General features: G+C 51.2%; 1 protein-coding gene across 1 annotated transcript; it reads left to right on the forward strand.

The window, feature by feature from the left end:
* Positions 1-331: 331 nt before the first annotated feature.
* BRI3BP (BRI3 binding protein) lies at positions 332-25,204 on the forward strand. The gene is given in 4 exon segments (XM_078673543.1): positions 332-469; positions 472-694; positions 7,290-8,584; positions 23,362-25,204. Coding segments are annotated over 3 exon segments (744 nt in total). The 3' UTR covers positions 7,673-8,584; positions 23,362-25,204.

Below are 25,204 nucleotides of genomic sequence, written 5' to 3' on the forward strand. Positions count from 1 at the left end.
TTCACTTGCAAAACAAAAAGGTATTGTTGAAACAATGAATTCCCAAGATAAAGCGCAAGTAAGAGACACCGCTTGCCTTCCACGGAGTGTTTTTTGGCTCTTTCAAACGCTTTTCATTTTACCTTTCTCATTTTAAAAATACCTTACTCATTTGTACATTGCTTATTTGTACTTTGATGCCACGGGCAATGTTTTCCTAAAAGTTTTGGGTAGCTTTTTGTTTTAAAATGTACTGGGGGGTCCCCTTGTCCTTCGTCTGTTTTGCGCTCATGGAGCAGCTCCCGCCGCGACCTTCCGTTCCCGCCACGGCACCAGCCCTGCCTCCCCGGAGATGGCGCGTGTTCCCCGGTCGCAGGCGCTGCTGCTGCTCGTCCTGGTCATCGGCTCCGTTGGGTGCGAGGCCGCGCGCAGCCGGAGCCCCAAGACGCAGAGCGCCTTCCGCCAGGCGGCGAGCGCGGCCTACCAGCGGCGAGCGCGGCCTACCAGGGGCTGAGCTCGGTCTGTGGAGAGGAGAACGTGCGGGCGGCGCACACGTTTTTCTCCAGGATCACAGAACGGTTCGTGTACGTTGTTAACATTTTGGTGGACACGCTCTGGAGAATATGGACTGATCTGCTTGACGTTTTTCTTGGGATTGATGCCTCCAACTTGACTCACTACTTCAGTCCAGCAGCAGTTGCTAATAATCCAACCCGCACGGGGGGACCCAGGGAGAGCCAGGCGCGAGCCGGTCTCTCCCTGGGCAGGTTCGCGCGAGGAACATCACAGGTGGGGGATGATTAGCAGAGGGATTAAAAGGGGAAGTCAGGCGGGCGGTTAGGAACTGCGTGGGCGGGAGAAGTGAAGGGAGGTTGTTTTGCGGCGTGTATTTGTCGTACCTTGGTTTTTCTCTGGCCACATGGAGGACGTGGAGGAGGTCAGGAGGGCCGTGCGGTTAATCTGCGATGCCGGGCGCGAGGACCTGCTGCGGCCGGGTGTCCCAGCGGAGGCGTGGGTCGGACTGGCCCGCCCACCTCGCAAGGCTTCAGAGGGCGTTTCCAGGGCCGTGGAGGCTTGTTTATACCCGGGCCCGGAGGAGGAGGCAGACGGCGAGGCGGCCATGCCTGCGGACGGGCACATGCTCGTTTTGCCGGTCGCTGCAGTGGAGCCCCCGCCGGGTGACCCGGGCGCCCCCCAGCAGGTATGTGAATTCCAGTTACTTAGTGCTGGTTCCCGCGGGGCGCCCGGGGGGAGGCGGGGGCGTTCTGCGGGCCGTCAAGCTCCGCGTTCAGGCGGCTTGGCCTCGGGGAAGACGGGGAGGCTGCAGGCGGGCCCTAAACCGAAGCGGGGGCGGAGCCTGGACTTCCTTGGGCACACGCCGACCCCTCCCCCTGCCGGTATGCCTGTAGACCCTGCCATTACGGTGCCCCATTCACCGGGGGGGGTTTCCCCACTCCTGTGGCTTAATGGCCAGTGCTTCATGCTCTCTCCTGCCATGCTGGGGCCTGGCCCTGCCCCCCCCCCGCGATGTTGGCCCCCCGCACACGGGTGACGCCGGTGCTGGGCCACTCACTGCTGCGTTGCCGGCTCAAACCCCTCCTGTGGTCCCCACTCCTGCCCCTGCTGTGGTTCCAATGGGCACTGTCCCTAGATTGCTGCCCCCCCCGGCCACTGAGGCTGTGGCAGCCGGTGTGCCTGGCCCTCGGGCTGCCATCCCCACGCCCCCGGCTCCTGGTGAGAAGGGTTTGTTCAACAAGGGGGCGCCCCCGTACCCGGGGCAAGCCTTGTTCCCGGTCCCCAGGGGGCGGCCAGGTGGCCACATGGGGGGTCATTCGACTGGGTTGGGAGGTGTCCATGGTCTGGCGTCGGTGGGCCGTCCCTTGGGGGGAAATTGCGGTTCAGCTTTCAGGGACCATGTTGTCGCGCACCCTTCATCGTCTGGCTTGAGCGGCCGCAGTTTTCAATCTGCGCCTTCGGCTGGGCGGCTGTTGGCAGTTTCTACGGGCCCGGGAACTGTCCCCACGGCTGTTTCCAGTGGTGGGCTTTCAGGGGGGTTATCTGGAGCGGATAACTCTTCTACAGTTTTCTGTCCACAAAGCTTTCAGAACATTGATTGGCAGTTTTATGATGGGGGTATTGGTGATGGGGCTATGCCCAGTGGAAGTAATCAAGTTGAATTTTCTGATGAAGCTTTCGGTGGGAGTTTTCATGATGATGAGTTGGAAGAGGGGGAATTGAGAGACAAAGATGTTGGGCTTTTGGCAGCACGGGCCCAGGGGGGTGGGTTGGGGCAACCCACTGTTTCTCGTGTTTTGCAGGAGTCTCGAGCGGACCATGCAGGTGTACGAGGGGCAGTGTGGTCTGGACCTTCTCAGAGGGATCGTGGGGCTGTCGCACAGCAGCCGGAGCAGTTACCGAGAGGTAAGGATGGGTGGTGGTCCGTGTGGCAACCTAGGGAGAGTCTCCCTGTTAAGAGTACGAGATCTATTGGTACGGGGGATGGGGTTGTGATTGAGCGAGTCGCTCTGGCACCGAGGCTTGAGCGGCCTGTACTTTCGAATGTTTCTAATGTGCAAGTTGCAAATGCAGTTTCTACAGCGGGGGTGGGCGGGGTGGATGCCACAAGTGTCACGGAGGATAGTATCCTACCGAAAAAGTTGCCTTATTCTGGGGTGGGAATGCCTTTGGGGTCTCATTTATCTGAAAAAACGAAGAATTTGATATGGTCTGGGGCATTTGTGGATGTTTTTCGGCTTCTCCATAGGGATGTTCAGGCAAAAGAAGGGTCGAAAGAGGAGGAATTAGAATTGGCTCGGAGGCCTCGTGTTCCGAAATCCATAGAGAATTGGACTTCGGCCTTTCTCATTTATGCCAGCGTTTATTGTCAACGTCATCCTGAGAAAGCGATAGACATGTTTAAATATGCAGATGTCATCCGCAAGGCTCACAGTTATTTTGGAGGCTTTGCTTGGTTGTCCTACGATGACGAATTTAGGGCGCGCATGGCCGCTTTTCCTGAGCGTTCGTGGGGTACGGTTGACTCTGAGTTATGGTTGCAATGGATGGCATCGGCGAACCCTCCTGCTACGACCCACACAGCTAGCGGGCAACCTGTGTTTTATCGGCCCTTTTCAGCTCGCCCCGCTCAGTCTGGGGCGGGGGTTTGGGGCAGAGGTCAATCCGCCGCTTCTGGCACTTGCTGGCATTTTAACAGAGGTTCCTGTAACAGACCCGCTTGCAGGTATAAACATGAGTGTTCACAGTGTGGAGGGAAGCATGCCCTCACCCAGTGTTTTCCCGGCCAGAGATGGGGTGATCAGGGACGGGGTTCTGGGGGCAGGGGGCAGCACCATCAGTCTGTTTACAAGGGCCCCTACTCCTATTAGGCAGGAGGTTCTCGATCTCTGGCTGGTGGATTATCCGGATTTTGAGGCCGCTAAGATTTTGTCTTGGGGTTTCAAAATTGGGTTTCGGATTGGGTATCAGGGACCCAGGGTGGGCAGGTGGTCGGATAATTTGAAGTCTGCGAAGGAGAGTCCACATGTGGTGCGGAAGAAACTGGATGCAGAGCTTGCGGCTGGTAGGATTGCTGGTCCTTTTGTGCATTGTCCCCTGCCTGACTTGATTGTATCACCCCTGGGTGTGGTGCCCAAGAAGGCGGAAGGGGAGTTTCGTCTTATCCATCACCTGTCCTGGCCCGAGGGTTCCTCAATCAATGACTTTATTGATCCAGCTGACTCAACTGTCACTTATGCTTCGGTGGACGATGCCTTACGGCTCGTGCGCACGGCTGGTGTTGGGGCTTTGCTGGCGAAGAGCGACATTCAGTCGGCTTTCCGGCTATTGCCCATTCATCCTTGGGATTTCGGTCTGTTAGGCATGCATTTTGATGGTAGTTTCTACGTGGATCGGGTGTTGCCCATGGGCTGTTCAGTGTCATGCTCCCTGTTTGAAACCTTCAGTACCTTCCTACAGTGGCGATTCACTTTTGTCAGTGGCCACGCGTTGGTCTGTCATTACCTCGATGATTTTCTTTTCATTGGGGAGGGTTGCTCTGGGCAGTGTCAGTCGGCTTTGAACATCTTCCAGGCTCTAGCGGAGGAATTGGGTGTCCCCTTGGCGCCGGACAAGACAGAGGGTCCCTGTACGTCCTTGACTTTTTTGGGGATCGAAATTGATACTCTGTCTATGGTGGCGAGACTGCCTGTGGCTAAAGTGAAGGAAATGTCTGCTTTCATACATCTGGTTTTGGGGGAGCGGAAAGTGGTTTTGAAAACTGTTCAGAAGTTGTTGGGTTATCTCAATTTTGCTTGCCGGGTTGTTCGGGCGGGCAGGACGTTCTGCAGGCGTCTAGGTCTGTCCATGTCCGGAGCAAGCCTTCCCCATCATAGGGTGCGCATTACCACCGCTGTGCGTGCTGATTTGACTGTCTGGCTTCGTTTTCTGCAAGAGTTTAATGGCGTGTCCTTGTTTTTTGCGGATGAGGACATGGTGTGGCAAGTACAGTTGTTCACTGATGCGTCAGGGGCTCACGGATTCGGAATATTTTGGGAAGGTCGATGGTGCGCGGCCGGCTGGCCGGCGCACTGGAAGGATCAGGGTCGCAGCATTGCGTTTCTGGAGCTCTTCCCGCTGCTGGTTGCTTTGCACCTGTGGGGGGATGAGTTTCAGAATCGTTCCGTCTTGTTTCACGTGGACAATTTGGCTGTAGTACATCTTGTCAATCACCAAAAGGCTCGCGATTTGCGGGTTTTGCGGCTCCTGCGCGCATTCATGCTGCGGTGTCTGCAACTGAATATTGTCTTTAAAGCGCGGCATGTTCCTGGTACTTCTAATTGCATCGCTGACTCTTTGTCTCGCTTTCAGTGGTCCGAGTTCCGCAAGTTAGCTCCTGGGGCGGACCTGGCACCAACAGCGATCCCACAGTACGTATGGGACCTGGGGGATTGAGGGTTCACCACTTGGTGGAAAATTCTGTGGCTGAATCCACCAGGCGGGGTTATGTGAAAGCCTGGTCTGAGTTTCTGCAGTTTGGTAAGGTTTCGATGGGGCCGTTCAGGGCTGGTTGGTCTGATGAACAATGCATCTTGCAGTTTGTTTTACATTTGGCGGACAAAGGCCTGTCGCCCACTACCATTTCGGGCAAATTGGCTGGGGTTTCTTTTTATGGACAGCTTTGGTGGGGGAGGGATCCGGTTGGGGGGGTGTTGGTTCGTAAATTGTTGAAAGGTTTGGCCAGGCTCCGGGCTGGGGGTCAGCAGCTCCGGCAGCCTGTGACGTTTGAATTGCTCCAGTTGATGTTGCCTGAACTGGAGGTGTGTTGTCATGATGCTTTTGAGTGTGCCAAATTTCGTTTGTGTTTTGTGTGGTTGTTTTTTGGGGCATTTCGGGCATCTGAGTTGCTGGGGTTGTGGGGCAGGGTAGGTATGACCAGCTGTGAGGTGGTGTTGGAAAGTGACAGAGTGCGACTTTGGCTGCGGGCATCCAAAACCGACCAGATGGGGAGGGGTAAGTGGGTGTTCCTTGGTAGGAGTGGTGTCTCTGCATGTTGCCCGGTTGGGGAATGGGAAGTGTTTGTGTCCTCTCCGCATTTTCTCCAGGGGTCCATATTTTGTCATGCGGATGGTAGTCCCATAGTTGCATCTCAATTGTTGGCTGTTTTACGCAAGGTTTTGTTGCGCTTGGGGAAGGATCCTGTTCAATTTGGTACTCATTCTTTCCGAATTGGTGCGGCGACGGAGGCCGCTCGGTTGGGGTGGGACTGGTCCCAGATCCGACGAATTGGTCGTTGGCGTTCTAAGTGCTGTGAAAAGTATGTGAGGAAATAAGGCATTTTGGCTTGTCTAACATTTCTTTCTCTCCTAGGTCCATGGCCATCAGTCGCCGGACGCAAACGAAGGGTGTGGATACTGGGGCACTCTTTTGTTAAAAGGGCAGCTTTAGCCGCTGCCAGTCAGCTCTGTGGGAGATCACTTGGTCTGAACAGTATGACACACGAAGTATCCTGGCATGGAACAGGGGGAATGCGCTGGGGTGGGCTTTTTCCCGCCTTGGCTGCTCTGGTTTCGCAGTGTTTGGGGGGCCCTCCGGATCTCCTGGTGCTACACTTGGGAGAGAATGACTTGGTTTCTCTATCTGGGTTGACCTTGTTAAAATTAATGAAGCAGGACCTGGAAATCATCAGAACCACATGGGTGAGCACCATGCTTATATGGACTGAGTTTGTGCCTCGTGTGCAATGGCGTGGGGCAAGGAACCACTCTGCCCTGGAAAAGGCTAGACGGAAAGTGAACAGGACAATGCGCCCCTTTTGTCAACATTGGGGTATCTACAGTTTGGACCATTATCATTTAAAAGTATCTGAACATCATTTATTTTGTGAGGACGGTGTGCATCTCTCAGCTTTGGGCCTCTCTTTTTACCTCCTTGAACTCAGGGACTTGATTAGCAAGGTTCTTCAGGTACAGTTGTGGTGTGCTCCTTCCTTTCCTTTAGGTGGGGCAGGAAAACGCTAAAGGTTTTCCTGGGTGGCGGGTTTTTGTTAGTGGGGGTGGGCAGCCTGGAGCGGGTTGGCCATCCTGAAGGGTAGCATTGGGTAGGCTAGGGGTAGTAGGCAGGAGTTTGTTCGGGGTTTTGGGATTTTGGTTTCGTAGGCTCACTGTAGAGTTGAATTATGTAAATAATAAATAAATAATGAATGTGTTTATGATATTTATGATGCACCTGTCCTAAAATAAAAGTGGCCTTTCTTGCTCCTAAAAGAAGGTGTGGACAATGTTTTCTTGCGCGAGGGGGGACCCAGGGAGAGCCAGGCGCGAGCCGGTCTCTCCCTGGGCAGGTTCGCGCGAGGAACATCACAGGTGGGGGATGATTAGCAGAGGGATTAAAAGGGGAAGTCAGGCGGGCGGTTAGGAACTGCGTGGGCGGGAGAAGTGAAGGGAGGTTGTTTTGCCCCACCCACCCTCCCTCTCTTTTTCTTTATTTATTTCTGGGTTTTTTATCTTGCTGTGCTCTAGGCACTGTTTAGTTTAGGTAGGTTTGCCACTGTTAGGATGGGTGCCTTTGTCTGTTGTAGGCGGGTTTTTGTTAGTGGGGGTGGGCAGCCTGGAGCGGGTTGGCCATCCTGAAGGGTAGCATTGGGTAGGCTAGGGGTAGTAGGCAGGAGTTTGTTCGGGGTTTTGGGATTTTGGTTTCGTAGGCTCACTGTAGAGTTGAATTATGTAAATAATAAATAAATAATGAATGTGTTTATGATATTTATGATGCACCTGTCCTAAAATAAAAGTGGCCTTTCTTGCTCCTAAAAGAAGGTGTGGACAATGTTTTCTTGCGCGATCTACTGCTTGTCAGCTCGGTCCTCATTGCCTATTGATTTGTGTCTCTTTTCTTGGGTTTCTTCTTCTACCTCCTTCATGTACTATTTGGTCGTTTCTTCTGGATAGTACGAGTCGTCCTCTTCGCACTGTCCTGTGTGTACATTCTGCAGAAGTACGAGGGCGAGCCGGAGCATGCAGTCCTTCCACTCTGCTTTGTAGTGGCCGTCTGTTTCATGACTGGCCCCGTTGGCTTTTCCTGGAGGAGGAGCAGCAGCGGCCTGGAGGAAAAGATCAACCGCCTGGAGAGTCAGATTCGGGTCTTGAATGCCCGTCTCATCAGGGTGATAGAAAGTCTGGACAGAACCAGTGACCAGTGAAAGGAGACTGAAGTCCACACCTCACCAGCTCACAGAAGAATATTACAAAGCACCATAACTAAATATATATCTATATAATATTTACAAAACAACAACCATGAACATTGTCAACTCGTTATCCAGTACTGAAGTATTATGCCTATACATACTCAGACCCATGATCACATGCAGTCCAGTGTGACATTCATCCCTTCAGACACTGGTCACTTATGACATGTAGTTACCTCTTCAATTGTTTTAAAGACCACATTTTTTCAATAATGAGCAATATAATCTTTACTTTATTTGTCAGTGAGGCAGAGCCAAAAGTGTTAAACAGGAGGTGTATACATGTTCAGATAACCTTATGTTCCACTGTGTTGGCGCCCACAGCTCACTTATGTTTTTCTGCATGTTTCCCAAACACATTTGCACACAGCCCTTATTAAAAACTCTTGTGGTGATTTGTTAGTATCGAGGACCATGTGTCCCACTATGCTGAGAAGAAATCGATTAGTGCTAGAAATGCATATATATGCATATTTGTGAAAGCCTTAGCTAGTAAACAGTATTCTGGTGTTAATATATTGCCACCGTAGTTGTGCATTTTATAGCCTGAAGTAAACTACACTTTGGAAAGGTTTGTCAGGGTGTCCACATTCTGGTCTTTCACTGCTTCTTGCCACTTTACTCTGTAGCGGGACCAGCCGTAAGCAGCAATAGTCTACTCTTCTTTATTTTCCAGATTGTGCACATAGATTTGATTTATCCAATTTTTGTGGAGGGCACAAAACGAGAATCCTCTTTTAATAAGCAAGGCATTGGTGCCACCATGTTGCATTGAATACTTTGTTTAACTGGACAAGTGTTTACGTTCAAAGTGACTATGTTACGTGTGGGGCAGACCTCTACAACTTTTTATTTTGTAGTTTTGTACGTTTTTTTTTTTTTTTTTAATTAAAAGATGAAACAACAACATACAAGGCAAAAAAGGAAACAGTGTACATGGACATGTGTTCACAGAGGAGGACACCTAGGCACGATGTTATACAGTAGATCAATGGCATATGTTGTGGGGAGGGGGCCAGCGGGGAAACAAAGTAAGAATAACATAAAGCACACCATATATGGAATGTCGGATCAGGGGGACAGGGGGACTTCGGGGTTTTCCACAAATGGAGGCGTACATATATTTCCACAGTATGTGTTCCATTGGCTCCAGATGCTGTTCCATTTCCTAGGTTTGCCCCGTGCCACATACACAGTCTTCTCTCTGAACATGCACCAATCCATATTTTCCTTCCATACTGATACCGTGGGCGGCCGCTGGGAACCCCACAACTGCGCAACATCCCTTTTGGTGATCATGTTCCCAAGGGTAGTCCACTGCGTCTGGGCCACACTATAGTCATTCGGCTCCCACACATTCAACAGGCATCGTCTGGCCTCGGGCAGCAACACCACTCCTGTGACCCTACCCATCACGGCATGCACATTATTCCAGAACGTCACCACCTCCGGACACTCCCAAATTATATGGAGGAAGGTTCCAAGCATCCCACAACCACGCTTACATAACCCGTCTGAGGAATAACCCATACGAACCAAGTGCGGACCAGTGACATATACACGATGTAAGATTTTGAGCTGAACGAGTCGGAGACGGGCAGGAATAGCAACTTCTGTAGGCGAGGATAATGCAGCTTGCCAATCCTCATCGTCCAGTTCCAAACCATCACCGGTCCAAACCTCCCTAAGACGCACCAGCAGATCCACCCGGGCGTTGATCAACTTCTTATATATCAGGGAAATGGTACTGTCAGGGACGAGGCCGTCAAGGACCCAATCTTCAAGAGGGGAGGACTCGGGGATGACAGTACCCGCAGGGAGAACCGAACTTAAGGCATAGTGAATCTGTGCATATCGGAAGAATTCCCTGTCACTCAAGTCATATTCTGTCTTTAGTGCTGCAAATGTCTTGATTTTGCCCTTGACCCAAAGGTCGCCCATGCAGCTAATACCAATCATATCCCATTTTTCAAACCCTTTCGTTTTCCAGAGACATCCCAACCTTTCAGAAGCATACAACGGGGTTGCACGAGTCAATCGATCTCTCCATCCCACAGACGCATTCGCAGCATGCCACACGCGTACAGCAATTTTAGTAGGTCCAGATAAATCCTTGCCCGCTGCCTTGGAGTAGAGCGCCCTTCTGTAGTCCCCGCCCGGTAGCAAATATTTATCCATCTCGAACGCCGGGTTAGGAGCAGGAGCGTATGTCGCATGATTGATCGCACTCAGCTGCGAGGCCCAATAGTAACGCCTAATATCCGGCAGCGCTATACCCCCGTCATACCAGGGAAGAGTGAGTTTAGCGAGGGCAATACGCGAACGTCCATCCCAGATTAACCGCCTCTGCAGGCTCTCAATCTCTCGAAAGTAGCTCACTGGAATAATATCGAACGTATTCTGAAGCGCGTACAAAAACCACGGCAGGGCCATCATTTTAAAAAGGGCTGCGCGCCCGAGCGGGGATAGAGGCAACCCGCGCCAGCGCAAAACATCAAGTCTCAATCTTCGAAGGGGAGGGAGCAGATTACGTTCGTAGCGAGCCACAGGGTTCAAAGATATAAAAATCCCCAAATACTTAAAGCCCGTCGGAGAGACCCGAATGGGGCATCTGTGAGGCAAGGGGGGGACCGCCTGAGAGCACGTATACACAGGATTTAGCCCAGTTGATCACAAGGCCCAAATTCTTCCCAAATGAAGTAAGCACATCGAACAACATATTCAGAGATTTTCGAGGGGACGTAAGGTATAATAGGATATCATCCGCATAGAGCGAGACGCGATCCTCAAAGTCCGGGGACAACTGGATCCCCTTAAACGAGGGCTCCCAGCACAACCAGGCAGCCAGCGGCTCAAGGGCAAGCGCGAAAAGCAATGGTGACAACGGGCAGCCCTGTCGCGTGCCCCTCCCGAGGACGAAAGACGCAGAGACTCGACCATTCACAACCACCTGCGCCAGAGGCTCCGCATACAAAAGTTTCACCCAGCCGATGAACCCGGGGCCGAATCCGAATTTCACAAGAGTGGCCCAGAGATAAGGCCACTCAAGAGTATCGATGGCCATCGTAGCATCCAAGGAAGCCAAGATGGCCGGCTCACGAAAAGACGCCGCCCTCGCGAGAACACCGTGCAAGCGCCGCAGGTTGAGCGCCGTGTTACGGTGTGGGATAAAGCCGGACTGATCCGGATGGACCAGGTCGCTGATAACGTTCGTCAGGCGGTTAGCTAATAACTTAGCCAGAATTTTCGGTTCAGCGTTTAGAAGCGAGATTGGTCTATAAGATGAACAGCAAACTCGTGGCTTCCCCTCCTTGTGAATCACTACGATATTAGCAAGACGCTGGTCACGTGGAAGGGAGCCAGAGTCGCGGGACTCCAGAAACATATCACGAAGATATGGAGCCAGTTTGTCTGGACCCAATTTATACAGTTCAATGGGCAGACCATTAGGACCCATGGCCTTGCCAGAGCGCAGTGAACGGATGGCGGTAGCCACCTCATCAGCCGAAAGAACCGCGTCCATCAGGTCTCTGTCAGCCGCAGACAGGCAGGGCAAAGTAATATCGCGGAGCAACAAATGAGAGTCGGCCTCCGGCCTGTCAGAGACTGGAGCATACACAATTCGGAAGTGCTCTGCAAAGCATTCAACAATTGCAGCCGGGTCAGTCACGCACACTCCGTCAAGGTTCTCAATCACAGGAACTACACGACTCGCCCTTTCATTCTTGTCCAGCCACTCAATCAATTTACCCGCCTTATCCCCAACATCATACAGTCTGCCCTGCTGTTCCCTGCTCATGACCTTCGCAGCATCAGTGTTGGAACTGGGGTAGCCTGGCCTAGGGCAAGACATGCATTTCAGAGGCACAGTGTTAAGGTTGCAGACCACCCAAGAATAAAACCACGCAATAGCACACAAAAGAAAACGCTACACCAAAAATGTGGAAAAATAAGTACTGTTTTATAAAAATAATTTACTCTTTGGTTTCAGAATACACAATCTAGGACATCTCAGGATATTTTAGAATCAGCAATCACATTTCCAAGACTGTTAAATGAATTTACTAATTTAACTTCTACAGTACTCTTAATCTTATTATTATTCAATCACCTTCAGCAAGTAACTCTTTTCTTTTCTCTTGTTATACAATTAATTAAGTGCAATAATTCAGCTTCAGATGGAATCACAGTTCATTACATATCAGTTTCAATAGGAATCACAATAAACTTTCCATGTGCTACAATCTCATAACATCACAATTCAAATAAAGGGGGAACGCAGGTCAATTGATCACTGAAGACATCAACTGTAACCCTCTTCACATTTAACCCCCTGTCTCACACCCTTTAGAGTATAGTCATAAATCCATTGGCTGAAGTGGGGAATATCAATAATCACAGTTAATCTAGGGCAGACTCTTTAGGTTCCTGTCTGCCTGTATTCCCTGAGGACAATGACTAAGGTTTCAGAAACCCCCTACAGATTCATGGACTCTTGGCTGGAAGAAGAAGTTCCCTGCTCATCGACTTTCTCACACCCCCACTCTCCTTACTTCATTGATGATCCCCTCTCCACACTGCACAGTACTGCTGGGGGTGGAGAGGAACAAAGGCCTGAATGAGGAGCTCCTCGAGGTCGGATTGTTTTCCCTGCCGGTCCCCTTTTATGCAGCCACGCCACCTTGACACAGGGCTCCCTTGGCGGCAAGGAACGACGGCAGAACGAGGGCAGAAGAGCAGTTCTCCGCGTCCTACTGCGACGCTTCAGAGGAGCCTGCGCGTCTCAGTGACACTTCAGAGGAGCCTGCGCGTCCCAGTGACGCTTCTCACACACGTTTTCCCGCTGCCGGCACACTGAGGCGACTCGCCTCTGAGACGCTTACTCTCCCGGCCCCGCCTCCTGCAGGCCTCGCGTCCCCGGCTCTTCCTACACAGACACGGAGTGAAGCAGCGCGGGCGCGAGGGACTAGTGTTCCCGCCTGGCGCCGCCTGTTACCGCTCTTATGCCCGTAGTCTCTCAGCTCACCTGGCTCCACAGCAGGCGCGGTCAGCGCGGAACGCTCACTCCCCCAGGCCACGAAGGCACGGCAGACGCTCTCCTCCCCCTCACAGCTGCAGGGAAGTACAGTACCCGGCTTGGATTCACTCCCTCCACAACGCTGGTAGGCAGAGCTCCGCTAATGGGGGAATAGGATGAAGTCTCAGCAGGAACGTCCCACAGTGGTCACTGGGGGCCAGGAATTATAGGAGGGGGGGGGGCTTCCACCACAGGTAGAACGAACTTTGTAGTAGAAGAAGGTGGTTGGGAGGGATTGGTCAGGGGTTGAAGGGGGAACGTCTCCCTGTAGTGGCTGTCTGCCACAAGGACAAACTAACTGCTCCCAGTGCGTCCTCCTCCTCTCACCACTGCCTCACTCCTCCACTCTCTGGTCAACACCAAATGGCCTCCTGACCCCTGCCCTTTTATAGACAATCCACCCAGGGTCTAGTAGGGTCCAGAACGTTCTGGAAAGCCTATTGTTATCCTATGGGGCAGTCTAGAATGTGGCAGTTGAAAACAGTTAGAGCCCTCCATTTTGTGAATTACTGCCATAACCTGACAGAACAGGCCTCTAGGCCTGAGAGGAAAAAAACCATGAGGGGAAAAAGAACACCTATCCCCATGGCCAACACCTATAAAAAGTAGCAGACACAAAAATACTAAGGGAATGAGGAGCAAAAAGGGGACAAAATAAATAATAATGAGGAGGGACTGCGCAAAAAAATCCAGACAGGTCTAACACGCGTCCCCCCCAGCTGAAAGTGGGGAGAACTACCCAACCCCTTGGGAGTCCTCTTCACTAAGGCGGAAATACCTGGAGAGACCGTCTGCATTGGCGTGGTCCACTCCAGGCCGATGTTCCACCCGGAAGTCCATTCCCTGTAGGGAGATGGACCACCTCAACAGCTTGGGATTTTCCCCCTTCATTTGCATCAGCCAACGAAGGGGGCGGTGGTCAGTCTGAACCAGGAAGTGCGAGCCAAAGAGGTATGGCCGCAGCTTCTTCAGAGCCCACACCACCGCAAAAGCTTCCCTCTCAATTGCACTCCACTTCTGTTCCCGGGGAAGCAGTCTCCTGGATAAGAAGACCACAGGCTGATCCAGGCCCTCTTCATTTAGTTGCGATAACACTGCCCCAATGCCATGTTCGGATGCATCTGTTTGAACAATGAACTCCTTGGAGAAATCGGGAGCCTTCAGGACCGGTGCTTCACACATTGCCTGCTTCAACTTTTCAAAGGCTTGCTGACAAGCCTTTGTCCAAACTACCCGTCGAGGTTGTTTCCTAGAGGTGAGCTCTGTGAGGGGCGCTACAATAGTGCCATACCCCTTCACAAAGCGACGGTAGTAACCTGTGAGGCCCAGGAAAGCTCGGACCTCAGTCTGTGTCTTGGGGGGTTCCCAGGCCATGATTGCCTCAATCTTCACCTGTAGGGGCTGCACTGACCCCCTACCCACCAAGTGTCCAAGGTACACAACCGACCCCTGACCAATCTGGCATTTGCTGGCTTTGATGGTCAATCCAGCTTGTTTCAGCGCCTGGAGAACGGCTTGCAAATGTTGCAAGTGGTCCTCCCAACTGCTACTGAAGACAGCAATGTCATCCAGGTAAGCAGCCGAGAAACCCTCCATTCCAGAGAGGACCTGGTTCACCAGTCGCTGAAATGTGGCAGGGGCGTTCTTGAGCCCAAAGGGCATCACACAGAACTGGAAGTGTCCCTCAGGTGTGGAGAAGGCTGACCTTTCCTTTCCTCCATCTGTCAAGGAGATCTGCCAGTACCCTGAAGTAAGGTCAAAGGTACTTAGGTATTGGGCAGCTCCTAGCCGGTCAATTAACTCATCCGCCCTGGGGATTGGATGAGCATCAGTTTTGGTAACTGAGTTCAGTCCTCGGTAATCCACACAGAACCTCAGTTCTGGTCTGGTGCCCGGTGGGGCGGCTTTTGGGACTAGCACCACCGGACTGGACCAAGGGCTGCTGGACGGTTCTATCACTCCTAGCTCCAACATCTTGGCAACTTCGCCATGGATGCTAGCCTTCACCTTGTCCGACAGCCTATAGGTCTTAGATTTCACTGGGGGGCTGTCTCCTGTGTCCACATCATGGGTACACAGGTGGGTTCTTCCCGGGACAAGGGAAAACAGTGAAGAGTACTGCCCCAATACCTGTCGGCAATCCTCTCGTTGCTCAGGAGTGAGAGATGGGGAGAGAATCACTCCCTCCACCGACCCATCCTTCTCTTGACATGAAAAGAGGTCTGGGAGAGGCTCGCTTTCTGCTTCCTCAGCACCATCAGTCACCAACATCAGGATGACCTCTGGCCTCTCATGGTGGGGTTTGAGGCGATTGGCATGCAGCACCCGGAGGGGCTGCCTCGGGGTCTTAAGATCCACCAAGTAAGTGGCCTTACCCTTTTTCTCCAACACCTCAAAGGGGCCTGTCCAACGATCCTGAAGGGCACTTAGCTCTCCAGGCTCCATCACCCAGACTTTCTGGCCAGGCTCCAACTCCACCGGGTGAGCATTCTGATCATACCATTCCTTCATGACTGCCTGACTGGCCTCTAAGTTGTCAGCAGCCTGCTTCCACAACTTGGCCATCTGGCTTCTGAAGGCCAACATGTAGCTCACTACATCCTGGGGAGGTTTTCTGGGAGACTTCTCCCATCCTTCCTTCACCAGGCTGAGAGGCCCACGCACCGGGTGCCCATACAACAATTCGAATGGGCTGAAGCCCACTCCTTTCTGCGGCACCTCTCTGTAGGAGAACAGCAAGCAAGGTAGGAGGACGTCCCACTTCCCCCGTAAGCTCTCTGGCAGACTTCTTATCATGCCCTTCAGGGTCTTATTAAATCTCTCAACCAGTCCATTGGACTGGGGGTGATAAGGAGTGGTGAACCGGTAGGTCAACCCACACTCCTTCCACATGGTCCGCATGTAAGCGGACAGGAAGTTAGTCCCCCTGTCAGACACAACCTCCTTCGGGAATCCTACCCTAGTAAAGATTCCCATCAGGGCCCTAGCTACCACAGGTGCAGTAACAGTCCTCAGAGGGATGGCCGCTGGGTACCGTGTGGCATGATCCACCAGAACCAGGAAGAACCTGTGACCAGCTGTTGTTGGTGGATCCAATGGCCCTACAATGTCGATGCCCACCCTTTCAAAGGGGGTGCTAACGACAGGAAGTGGTTCCAGGGGAGCCTTTAGCTTCACCCCTGTCTTCCCACTGGCCTGGCAGGATACACATGTCCTACAGTATGTGTTGGACGCCACTTTCATCTGAGGCCAGTAAAAGTGGAGGACAAGCCGTGCAAAGGTCTTGTCCTGGCCTAAGTGTCCTGCCAGTGGTATCGCATGAGCCAATTCCAGCAGAAAGGCTCGGTATTGCTGTGGGACCACCAAGGCCCTTGATGAGCCAGGTAGAGGTACCTTGGGTTCACTGAAGAAGAGTCCATCCTCCCAGTAAAGATGGTAGTGTCCCGTAACATCACCTGCTGCCTGGGCTTCAGCCTGACGCCTCAGTCCCTCAAGGGTAGGGCACTCCCTCTGCCCCCTACAGAATTCCTCTCTGGTAGGACCTCCCTCCACATGCCATTCAGCAGGAATGGGTAAATCCTCCAGAGAGTCTACTCCCCCCTCCATGGACTCCTGGCCTACCACCGCAGGTGGCCGATCTGTCACATGGGGCGTGGAAGCCGGAGCAGGCTGTCCCTTTCTCCGTTTCTGACCCTTTTTGGCAGCGGGTTGGGCCATTGTTCCAGGCTCCAACCCAGGCGAACTCCCTCTCCGGGCAGTCGCAGACCGTGTGCTTACACAGGCCCAGTCAGGTGTACCCAGCATCGCAGAATGCGTCCGGTATTCCACCTCTCTCCAAGTGTTGTGCTCCATGTCATTCCCCAACAGACAATCAACTGGCACGGCAGGGCTTACGGCAACTCGAAGTGAACCTGCAACCCCTTCCCACTCAAAGGGAACCTCAGCCACTGGATAGTGGCCCATTCTTCCGTCAGCCATCGCGGCGGGGTGGAGTACATTAGGAACAACCTGCTCTGGAGACACCAGTTGACTTCTCACCATAGTCATACTGGCTCCTGTATCTCTCAGAGCCTCCCCTCTTTGGCCATTGATGGTAACCCATTGCCCATACTTGATAGTATTTGGGGGCACCTGGATCTTTGGCACCATCTCCCGCTCTCCCAGGGACACTAAGGTGACACCCGCCCACTCACCCCCCTTATCTAAGGGCAACTCCTCCCCGAGCGCTACACTAGCTACTCCCGGTGACTTTCCTCCGGTGGGAAGGGGTGGTCTCTTTGGGCATTTGACATCTCCCTTATAATGTCCAACACCACCGCATTCAAAACAGTGGAGAACCCTTGGCTGCTGGCTTTGGCCAGGATTAGGGTTTCTGGGCGGGTTTGCCCTAGGGGTGAAACCTGCTCCCTTACCTTGGAAATTATTTTGGGTTCCTTTGGAGAACACCTTCTTTTTATCTCCTCCCTCTTTCTTCTGGGGGGCGCCCTGTCCGGCTTTTTGAGAATCCCCTCCAGTCCCCTTGGAGGACACCCGGGTACTTGCCCAAGTGTCCGCCTCCTCTGCAAGCTTCCGGGGATCGGTCAGCTTGCTGTCCACCAGGTGTTGGCGCAACTCGGGAAAACATTTCTCGAGGAGGTGTTCTTTCAAAAATAGATTGTACAGCCCCTCATAATCTTTTACCTCGCTGCCCTTGACCCAACCCTCTAAAGCTTTCTTGGCGTAGTCTAGAAAGTCTACCCAATTCTGGTTACTCATTTTGTGACTTCCCCTGAATTTTTGTCTGTATCTTTCAGGGGTAAGTCCAAACTTTTTCACCAGTGCCACCTTCATGACAGGGTAGTGGGTTTGCTCATTCTGCTCCAGAGCCAACAAAGTGTCTCTGCCAGCAGGTGGCATGTATTTGTACAGCCCACCTCCCCAGTGAGTTTCTAGGATCCCGTGAGCCCTTAAAGAAACTTCGTAGGCGGCTAACCATTTGGCAATGTCATCACCGGAGGTGTAACTAGCGATGACATCTTTTGGTAAATAGGGTCTGGATTCCCTGGTGTCTACTTTCTTTTCGCTGCCACCATTGTCTGGAGTGGGAGGCCTTCGTATTAGGACCTGTAGGTCCATCTCCTTGAGGGTTCGCTCATGAGCTAACCTCCTTTCCTCCCTTTGCATATCCATCCTGGCTAACTCCAGCCTCATTCTCCTCTCCTCCCTCCTATCTTCTAGCTCGGCTTCAGTTAAACCCTTCTCCGAGACGCTGCTGCCCGCCCTGGGAGGTGTCTTGGAACCTGTCAGTAGATTTCCCCCCTCCGCGTGGTACAGCATTGCAGTCTCAACGACAGTGTCCCTGTCACTCCCTTCTGACACTGGTACCTCCCCGGAATGAGCCTCCACCCATGCCCGTATGCTGGTCTGCAGCTCACCTTTCTTGGCACCCTTGTTGAAAAACACACCTTGCTGCTGACACCAGTCCTTAAGTTGGGTCACAGTATAGTTATCCAGCTCTTCCACATTTATCTCCATTTTTGCTAGAGTATAAACTTTTCACACAGGAGGAAACCGAAAGTGTCCTAGGGTCAACCTCCACCCACCACCAGAAATACATTTAGAAAAAACAAAAATGTAAATTAGGAGGGCCGCAAGGAGAAAACTCCTGGTGTAGGTTTAGTGTATTGCGTTGAATTACTAGTGAGTAGCTGCAACCAAGTCAGTGATCCCACCGCTAGGCACCAAATGTTGGAACTGGGGTAGCCTGGCCTAGGGCAAGACATGCATTTCAGAGGCACAGTGTTAAGGTTGCAGACCACCCAAGAATAAAACCACGCAATAGCACACAAAAGAAAACGCTACACCAAAAAATGTGGAAAAATAAGTACTGTTTTATAAAAATAATTTACTCTTTGGTTTCAGAATACACAATCTAGGACATCTCAGGATATTTTAGAATCAGCAATCACATTTCCAAGACTGTTAAATGAATTTACTAATTTAACTTCTACAGTACTCTTAATCTTATTATTATTCAATCACCTTCAGCAAGTAACTCTTTTCTTTTCTCTTGTTATACAATTAATTAAGTGCAATAATTCAGCTTCAGATGGAATCACAGTTCATTACATATCAGTTTCAATAGGAATCACAATAAACTTTCCATGTGCTACAATCTCATAACATCACAATTCAAATAAAGGGGGAACGCAGGTCAATTGATCACTGAAGACATCAACTGTAACCCTCTTCACATTTAACCCCCTGTCTCACACCCTTTAGAGTATAGTCATAAATCCATTGGCTGAAGTGGGGAATATCAATAATCACAGTTAATCTAGGGCAGACTCTTTAGGTTCCTGTCTGCCTGTATTCCCTGAGGACAATGACTAAGGTTTCAGAAACCCCCTACAGATTCATGGACTCTTGGCTGGAAGAAGAAGTTCCCTGCTCATCGACTTTCTCACACCCCCACTCTCCTTACTTCATTGATGATCCCCTCTCCACACTGCACAGTACTGCTGGGGGGTGGAGAGGAACAAAGGCCTGAATGAGGAGCTCCTCGAGGTCGGATTGTTTTCCCTGCCGGTCCCCTTTTATGCAGCCACGCCACCTTGACACAGGGCTCCCTTGGCGGCAAGGAACGACGGCAGAACGAGGGCAGAAGAGCAGTTCTCCGCGTCCTACTGCGACGCTTCAGAGGAGCCTGCGCGTCTCAGTGACACTTCAGAGGAGCCTGCGCGTCCCAGTGACGCTTCTCACACACGTTTTCCCGCTGCCGGCACACTGAGGCGACTCGCCTCTGAGACGCTTACTCTCCCGGCCCCGCCTCCTGCAGGCCTCGCGTCCCCGGCTCTTCCTACACAGACACGGAGTGAAGCAGCGCGGGCGCGAGGGACTAGTGTTCCCGCCTGGCGCCGCCTGTTACCGCTCTTATGCCCGCAGTCTCTCAGCTCACCTGGCTCCACAGTAGGCGCGGTCAGCACGGAACGCTCACTCCCCCAGGCCACGAAGGCACGGCAGACGCTCTCCTCCCCCTCACAGCTGCAGGGAAGTACAGTACCCGGCTTGGATTCACTCCCTCCACAACGCTGGTAGGCAGAGCTCCGCTAATGGGGGAATAGGATGAAGTCTCAGCAGGAACGTCCCACAGTGGTCACTGGGGGCCAGGAATTATAGGAGGGGGGGGGGCTTCCACCACAGGTAGAACGAACTTTGTAGTAGAAGAAGGTGGTTGGGAGGGATTGGTCTGGGGTTGAAGGGGGAACGTCTCCCTGTAGTGGCTGTCTGCCACAAGGACAAACTAACTGCTCCCAGTGCGTCCTCCTCCTCTCACCACTGCCTCACTCCTCCACTCTCTGGTCAACACCAAATGGCCTCCTGACCCCTGCCCTTTTATAGACAATCCACCCAGGGTCTAGTAGGGTCCAGAACGTTCTGGAAAGCCTATTGTTATCCTATGGGGCAGTCTAGAATGTGGCAGTTGAAAACAGTTAGAGCCCTCCATTTTGTGAATTACTGCCATAACCTGACAGAACAGGCCTCTAGGCCTGAGAGGAAAAAAACCATGAGGGGAAAAAGAACACCTATCCCCATGGCCAACACCTATAAAAAGTAGCAGACACAAAAATACTTAAGGGAATGAGGAGCAAAAAGGGGACAAAATAAAGAATAATGAGGAGGGACTGCGCAAAAAAATCCAGACAGGTCTAACAATCAGTAACCAGGGTCCTATAATCTAATTGTTTGAGGCTGAGGGAATGAAGTTTGGCACGGGACACTCCGCGCTCCAAGTCACTCTCCAGAGCGGCAATCTCCGCCTCCGGGCGGACTACCTCTTCGTGCTTACTTTTCTTGGCGTTAGCAATCAGAGATAAAGCCTGCCCACGTATCACAGTCTTAAACGCTTCCCACAACGATACAGCAGATGACACCGACCCCACATTCTCTACAAAATAATGATCAAGGGATTTCATCAACTCGGTACGGGTCTTGGGATTCGCAAGAAACCAGGGGTTTATGGGGGCGACCCTTCCCTCATTACTCATAGTAATATCCATGCTAAGCCAGACTGGGGAGTGGTCGGATATGCCCCGGGCGAGGTGCCTCACCTCCCCAATGGAGGAGGACAGCGCCGCCGGCATCAGAATATAGTCGAGTCTGGACAGACTGCCATGGGCTCCAGAGTGAAAGGTGTATTGCACCTGATCCGGGTGCAGCAACCTCCAACAGTCCACCAGAACCAGTGTCTCCAAGAACTCACTCAACCAGGATTGCGACTTGGGAAGATCCCTGGGGGGATAGCGATCTATGTTACCGGAGACAACCGAATTGAAGTCTTCTCCCATCACTAAGATGCCCTCAGGGAGCCCCAGTACTACACGCCCAAGATCCGCAAACGTCGAGGTCTGTAGACCTGGCGGGATATAGACAGTAACAAATGAGACCGTCCTCTCCTCCCATCTACCAGTAAGAGCAGCATAGCGCCCCCTGTCATCTAGAATCACATCATCGATTGCCAAAGGGAGGGAGGACCTGACTAGGATACCCACACCCCTAGAACCAGAGGTGAAGCAGAGTGTGCCACAAGACGATACCCTCGTCGATTCATGGCATGGCACGTGTTTCCAACCAGATGCGTTTCCTGCAACAACACAATATCGGGGGAGAGGCGCTGTAATACCTGTAACACCACACCCCGTTTTATCCTATCCCCCAACCCATTGACATTCCAACACATTAGTTTCAATCCACTAACCCCCATCCCAGAAAGAAGAGCAGAATCCACCCCATAACGAACACAATGACCTGATCAAGAAGAAATACGATACGTTGCTTTGAACGAAACCCACAAACACCCAAGAACCCCCCACCACCCCAACTAGAACCCGTTACAACACCCCCCACCCTGCACCCCTGCGTTAGACTCAAAAGCCACCCCAACTTGCAGTGTGCCTGTCGCCCTATCATTAAACTAGTCTACAAAAAGAAACCCCTGAGGAGGAAAGAGTCCCACTGCCCCCGCCACCCTCGGGTATATAGCAATAGAACACATTAATAGAAGAAGTATCGAACCCAGCTGAATAACACGTGAGTGTTCAGAAATCAGGAATCATAATGTCACTCTTGTTCCGATACGCCGCCCTCGGCTCCACCCGGATGCCCGGTTGAGTCAGTTTGTTTGGGAAGGGTATCCAGCCTGTCACTAACTCCGTCTGGACGCTCAAAGAAGAAAGTCCGGTCTTCGTATTCGACACGCAGCCTGGTTGGAAACAGCATTGCATATTTCAGGCCCAAGTCTCTCAGCCTTCGCTTCACTCCCTGAAACCCCATCCTTTGTCTCTGAACAAGCTGCGTGAAGTCCGGGTAGAAACTCACCGTCGTGTTCTCGAATTTTACGGGGCCACTTACTCTCGAGGCCTGTAGGATAGTGTCTCTGGGTCTCGGTGAGGCGCCCAACTTCGGTTTTCCGCCCGGCACTCGATGAGCACGCTCCACGGCAAAGAATTTACTCAGGCCTGTAGGGGCCAGGTGATTCAAGACGATGTCTTCCACAAGGAGATCAGTTGCCAAAGAACCAGAAGTCTCAGGGACCCCAATAAGGCGTATGTTGTTGCGCCGGGCCCTGTTTTCAAAATCCTCCAGTTGATGGGCCATGAGATCGTTGGAGGAGCGCAAGCGACCGACTTCTGTCTGCAGATCAGATACATCGGTCGTGAGGCTAGAAGTCTTCAGATCTAGAGACTTGACCCTTTCATTGGTCTTTGACAAATTAGCTCTGATCAAAGTAACATCAACTGCTACAGTGTCGAGAGCCTCATATTGCTGACCAATGGAAGCCTTCATGTTGGCAATGGCACCCATGACATCCTGCAAAGTCAATTCGGTCAACGCAGTCGGCTCGTCAGTGGGGCCCTCCAAAGCTCGACTGGCGCCACCGGGTGACCCCTTGGGTTGGGTATTGCGATCCATGACGTTGGTTTGAATCGGTCCCCCACGTAGAGGCGTTTTAGTCTTCCGCTTCTCGTTGTCAGGCCTGGTAGCCATTTTGAGTGGTGAGCCCCGAAGGGGCCCGCGAGACCTGGTGAAAATGGCCGCTCACCACCAGACCACTGAAAATCACGAAAGTGGGCAGAAAGGGCAAAAGCAACAGCTCAGCCCAACACCCAAACCCTCACGACAGTTAGCATATAATCAGGAAGCAGAGTTAGGCTGGGCCCCGATGGGGGCTTGAGGCAATTACGCAATCAGAGGAGGCAGAGGCCCAGAAACGAAACCGAAGGACAACTCAGGGTAACAGGGGTAGCCCCTCAGGCCGTTGTTGTTCAACTACTCCCCGGCGTCTAGGTGTGCCAGCTCCCGGTGTTGCCGTGGAGCGGGCCTCCAAAACTCCGATCGGCGTATCTTCGGTTCCTGAAGTCCAAATGAAAGTTTGAAAACAGCTAAGGTGTCAGCTGAGGTTCATCTTCAAGAACCCGTGGTCAAAGTCAGGATATCTTTCAGGATATATGCGGAGGGCAGCGAGGGACTCGGGTGCCCTGTGCTCACGCGGCCATCTCGGATGCGCGCGTAGCTCCTCCTCAAGTTTTGTAATTTTAATGACTTTGCCACTGCTTAATTCCTAGAAATTGTACAATGCACTGAGTAGGAGGTAACCTCAGGGCAGATGGGTCAATTTGTTTTTAAAATGTTTTTAGGTTGGTTAGATTATGTATGTGATTTTTAAGTTCCAAGATTGGTGTAGATTTTAAATGTTAGCTGTAGGTGTTTAAATGTGCATTTGAGACCTGCAGATTGTATTTTTTCATTGTGTTTCAGCACTGAGACCTGGGACATGTTGCTCGTGTTTTGTATTCATTCCATTTTCCGATGACCCTCGGCCGAGGCGTGTGTAAGCAGTTAGAGGAAGTGTTTGTGTTGTTCAGGCTTTTTGGTCTGGAGAAGTTTGAGGAGGGGTGTTTTGTTCCCAGTTAAAGCACTGATCAATGTTCTGCGCCACTTATGTGCCAGCGTCTGCTTCATGGCCAAATGATGCAGCATGTAGGTGTGAGTTTCAGCTTTTATATAGTCCAGTTAATCACTTTGTGCACAAGTAGGAGTATCCCATGTTGGTGCCGACTTGTTTTCTAATATTAATAAACATATGCCTTTTCTAAAACCTGTTTTATAAATATAAGAATTGACTGTCAGTGGCACGCTGCACTCTTTTTGAATCTGTTTTGTATTTTAGAAAAGACCACTTGGCTGTGTTAGAAGTAACAATAATTGATGTATTCTTCTCTGGAAAAATGTTATAATAACTATTGCTAATGTGACTGGAACCCTGTCCAGCTGTTAGAGGTGGACTTGTCCAGCCTGGGGTCAAGGGGAAACCCTGCCTCGTTGTAAGGAGGGCAAGCCCTGCTATGAGGGTTAGACTTGCTGTGTTGTGATAGGTGGCCTGCTTGGGTCTGAGGGGGTGGCAGGCAGAAAGAGCCTGCCTGCATTTTTCAGAGCAGAACTTGGCAGCTCTTGCTTGTAGTTTGGACTCAAATGTAGTGGAGTGCTGGCAGGGACAATCAGTGTGACATGAAGTCATTACTTCTGTTGCGGGTCTTACAACAATGGTGCCCACATGTTCCATAACGACTTGCAGCTTGCAATGCTGCTTCTTAGTGAAGCTGAGCAAGTGCTTTTTATTTTTTCTATTTAAGTGTAGGACAACAGCTTGGAATTATGTTGTAACATAAATCTGGCGTAGTTTGTACAGTCTAACCAGTGCTTTGTGTCTTAGTGCATATGTTTATAGTTTAAAATATCCTTGTATTTATTGAAAATTACTGGGGTGTCAGGTTTTCTCTCCAATGTGAACTTGGAAATAAGACTACTTGAATGCCTCTAAGTTGTACACTGTTGTTGGGTGTTTAAACTATGCTTGGTATTGTTATGGCCCTCTTGCACTGTTGTAGTTGCTGTTGTACACTTCTGTTTTGACACTCCACCAATCTGTATTTGGCAGTTATCGCCACAGATTCTATTTTTCAGAACTTAAGATAATGTTGTAACATCATGATACTATTAGAAATGTATTTGCAAATATGCTTGTTACTGCAACTTTTTTTTCTTTTACAATCCTCCTTGCAACACCATGTGTAACCCTCCGTTTCATACTCTGTAAGATTGTAAATGTGCAAATGCGACCATGTGGACATTTTTTATGGTTTTTTTTTCAAGTAAGTCCTAAAACCTTTACGGGAAAGTCAATTTTCTGCACATCGTACATATGTATAGATTTGAAAATTCTGTGTGGTATAGATTCTTTAATGTTTTGTGTGACACTGAAGTTTTGTTTTGAATAATTGTAATTGAACTTATCAGTTTCACAACCGGAATGTGCTCTGGAGATTAAAGCTGAACAAGGAAAGTTAAAAAAAAAAACACAAAAAAAA

The sequence above is a fragment of the Lissotriton helveticus genome, chromosome 1_2, assembly GCF_964261635.1.
Source record: "Lissotriton helveticus chromosome 1_2, aLisHel1.1, whole genome shotgun sequence".
Taxonomy (NCBI): Eukaryota; Metazoa; Chordata; class Amphibia; order Caudata; family Salamandridae; genus Lissotriton; species Lissotriton helveticus.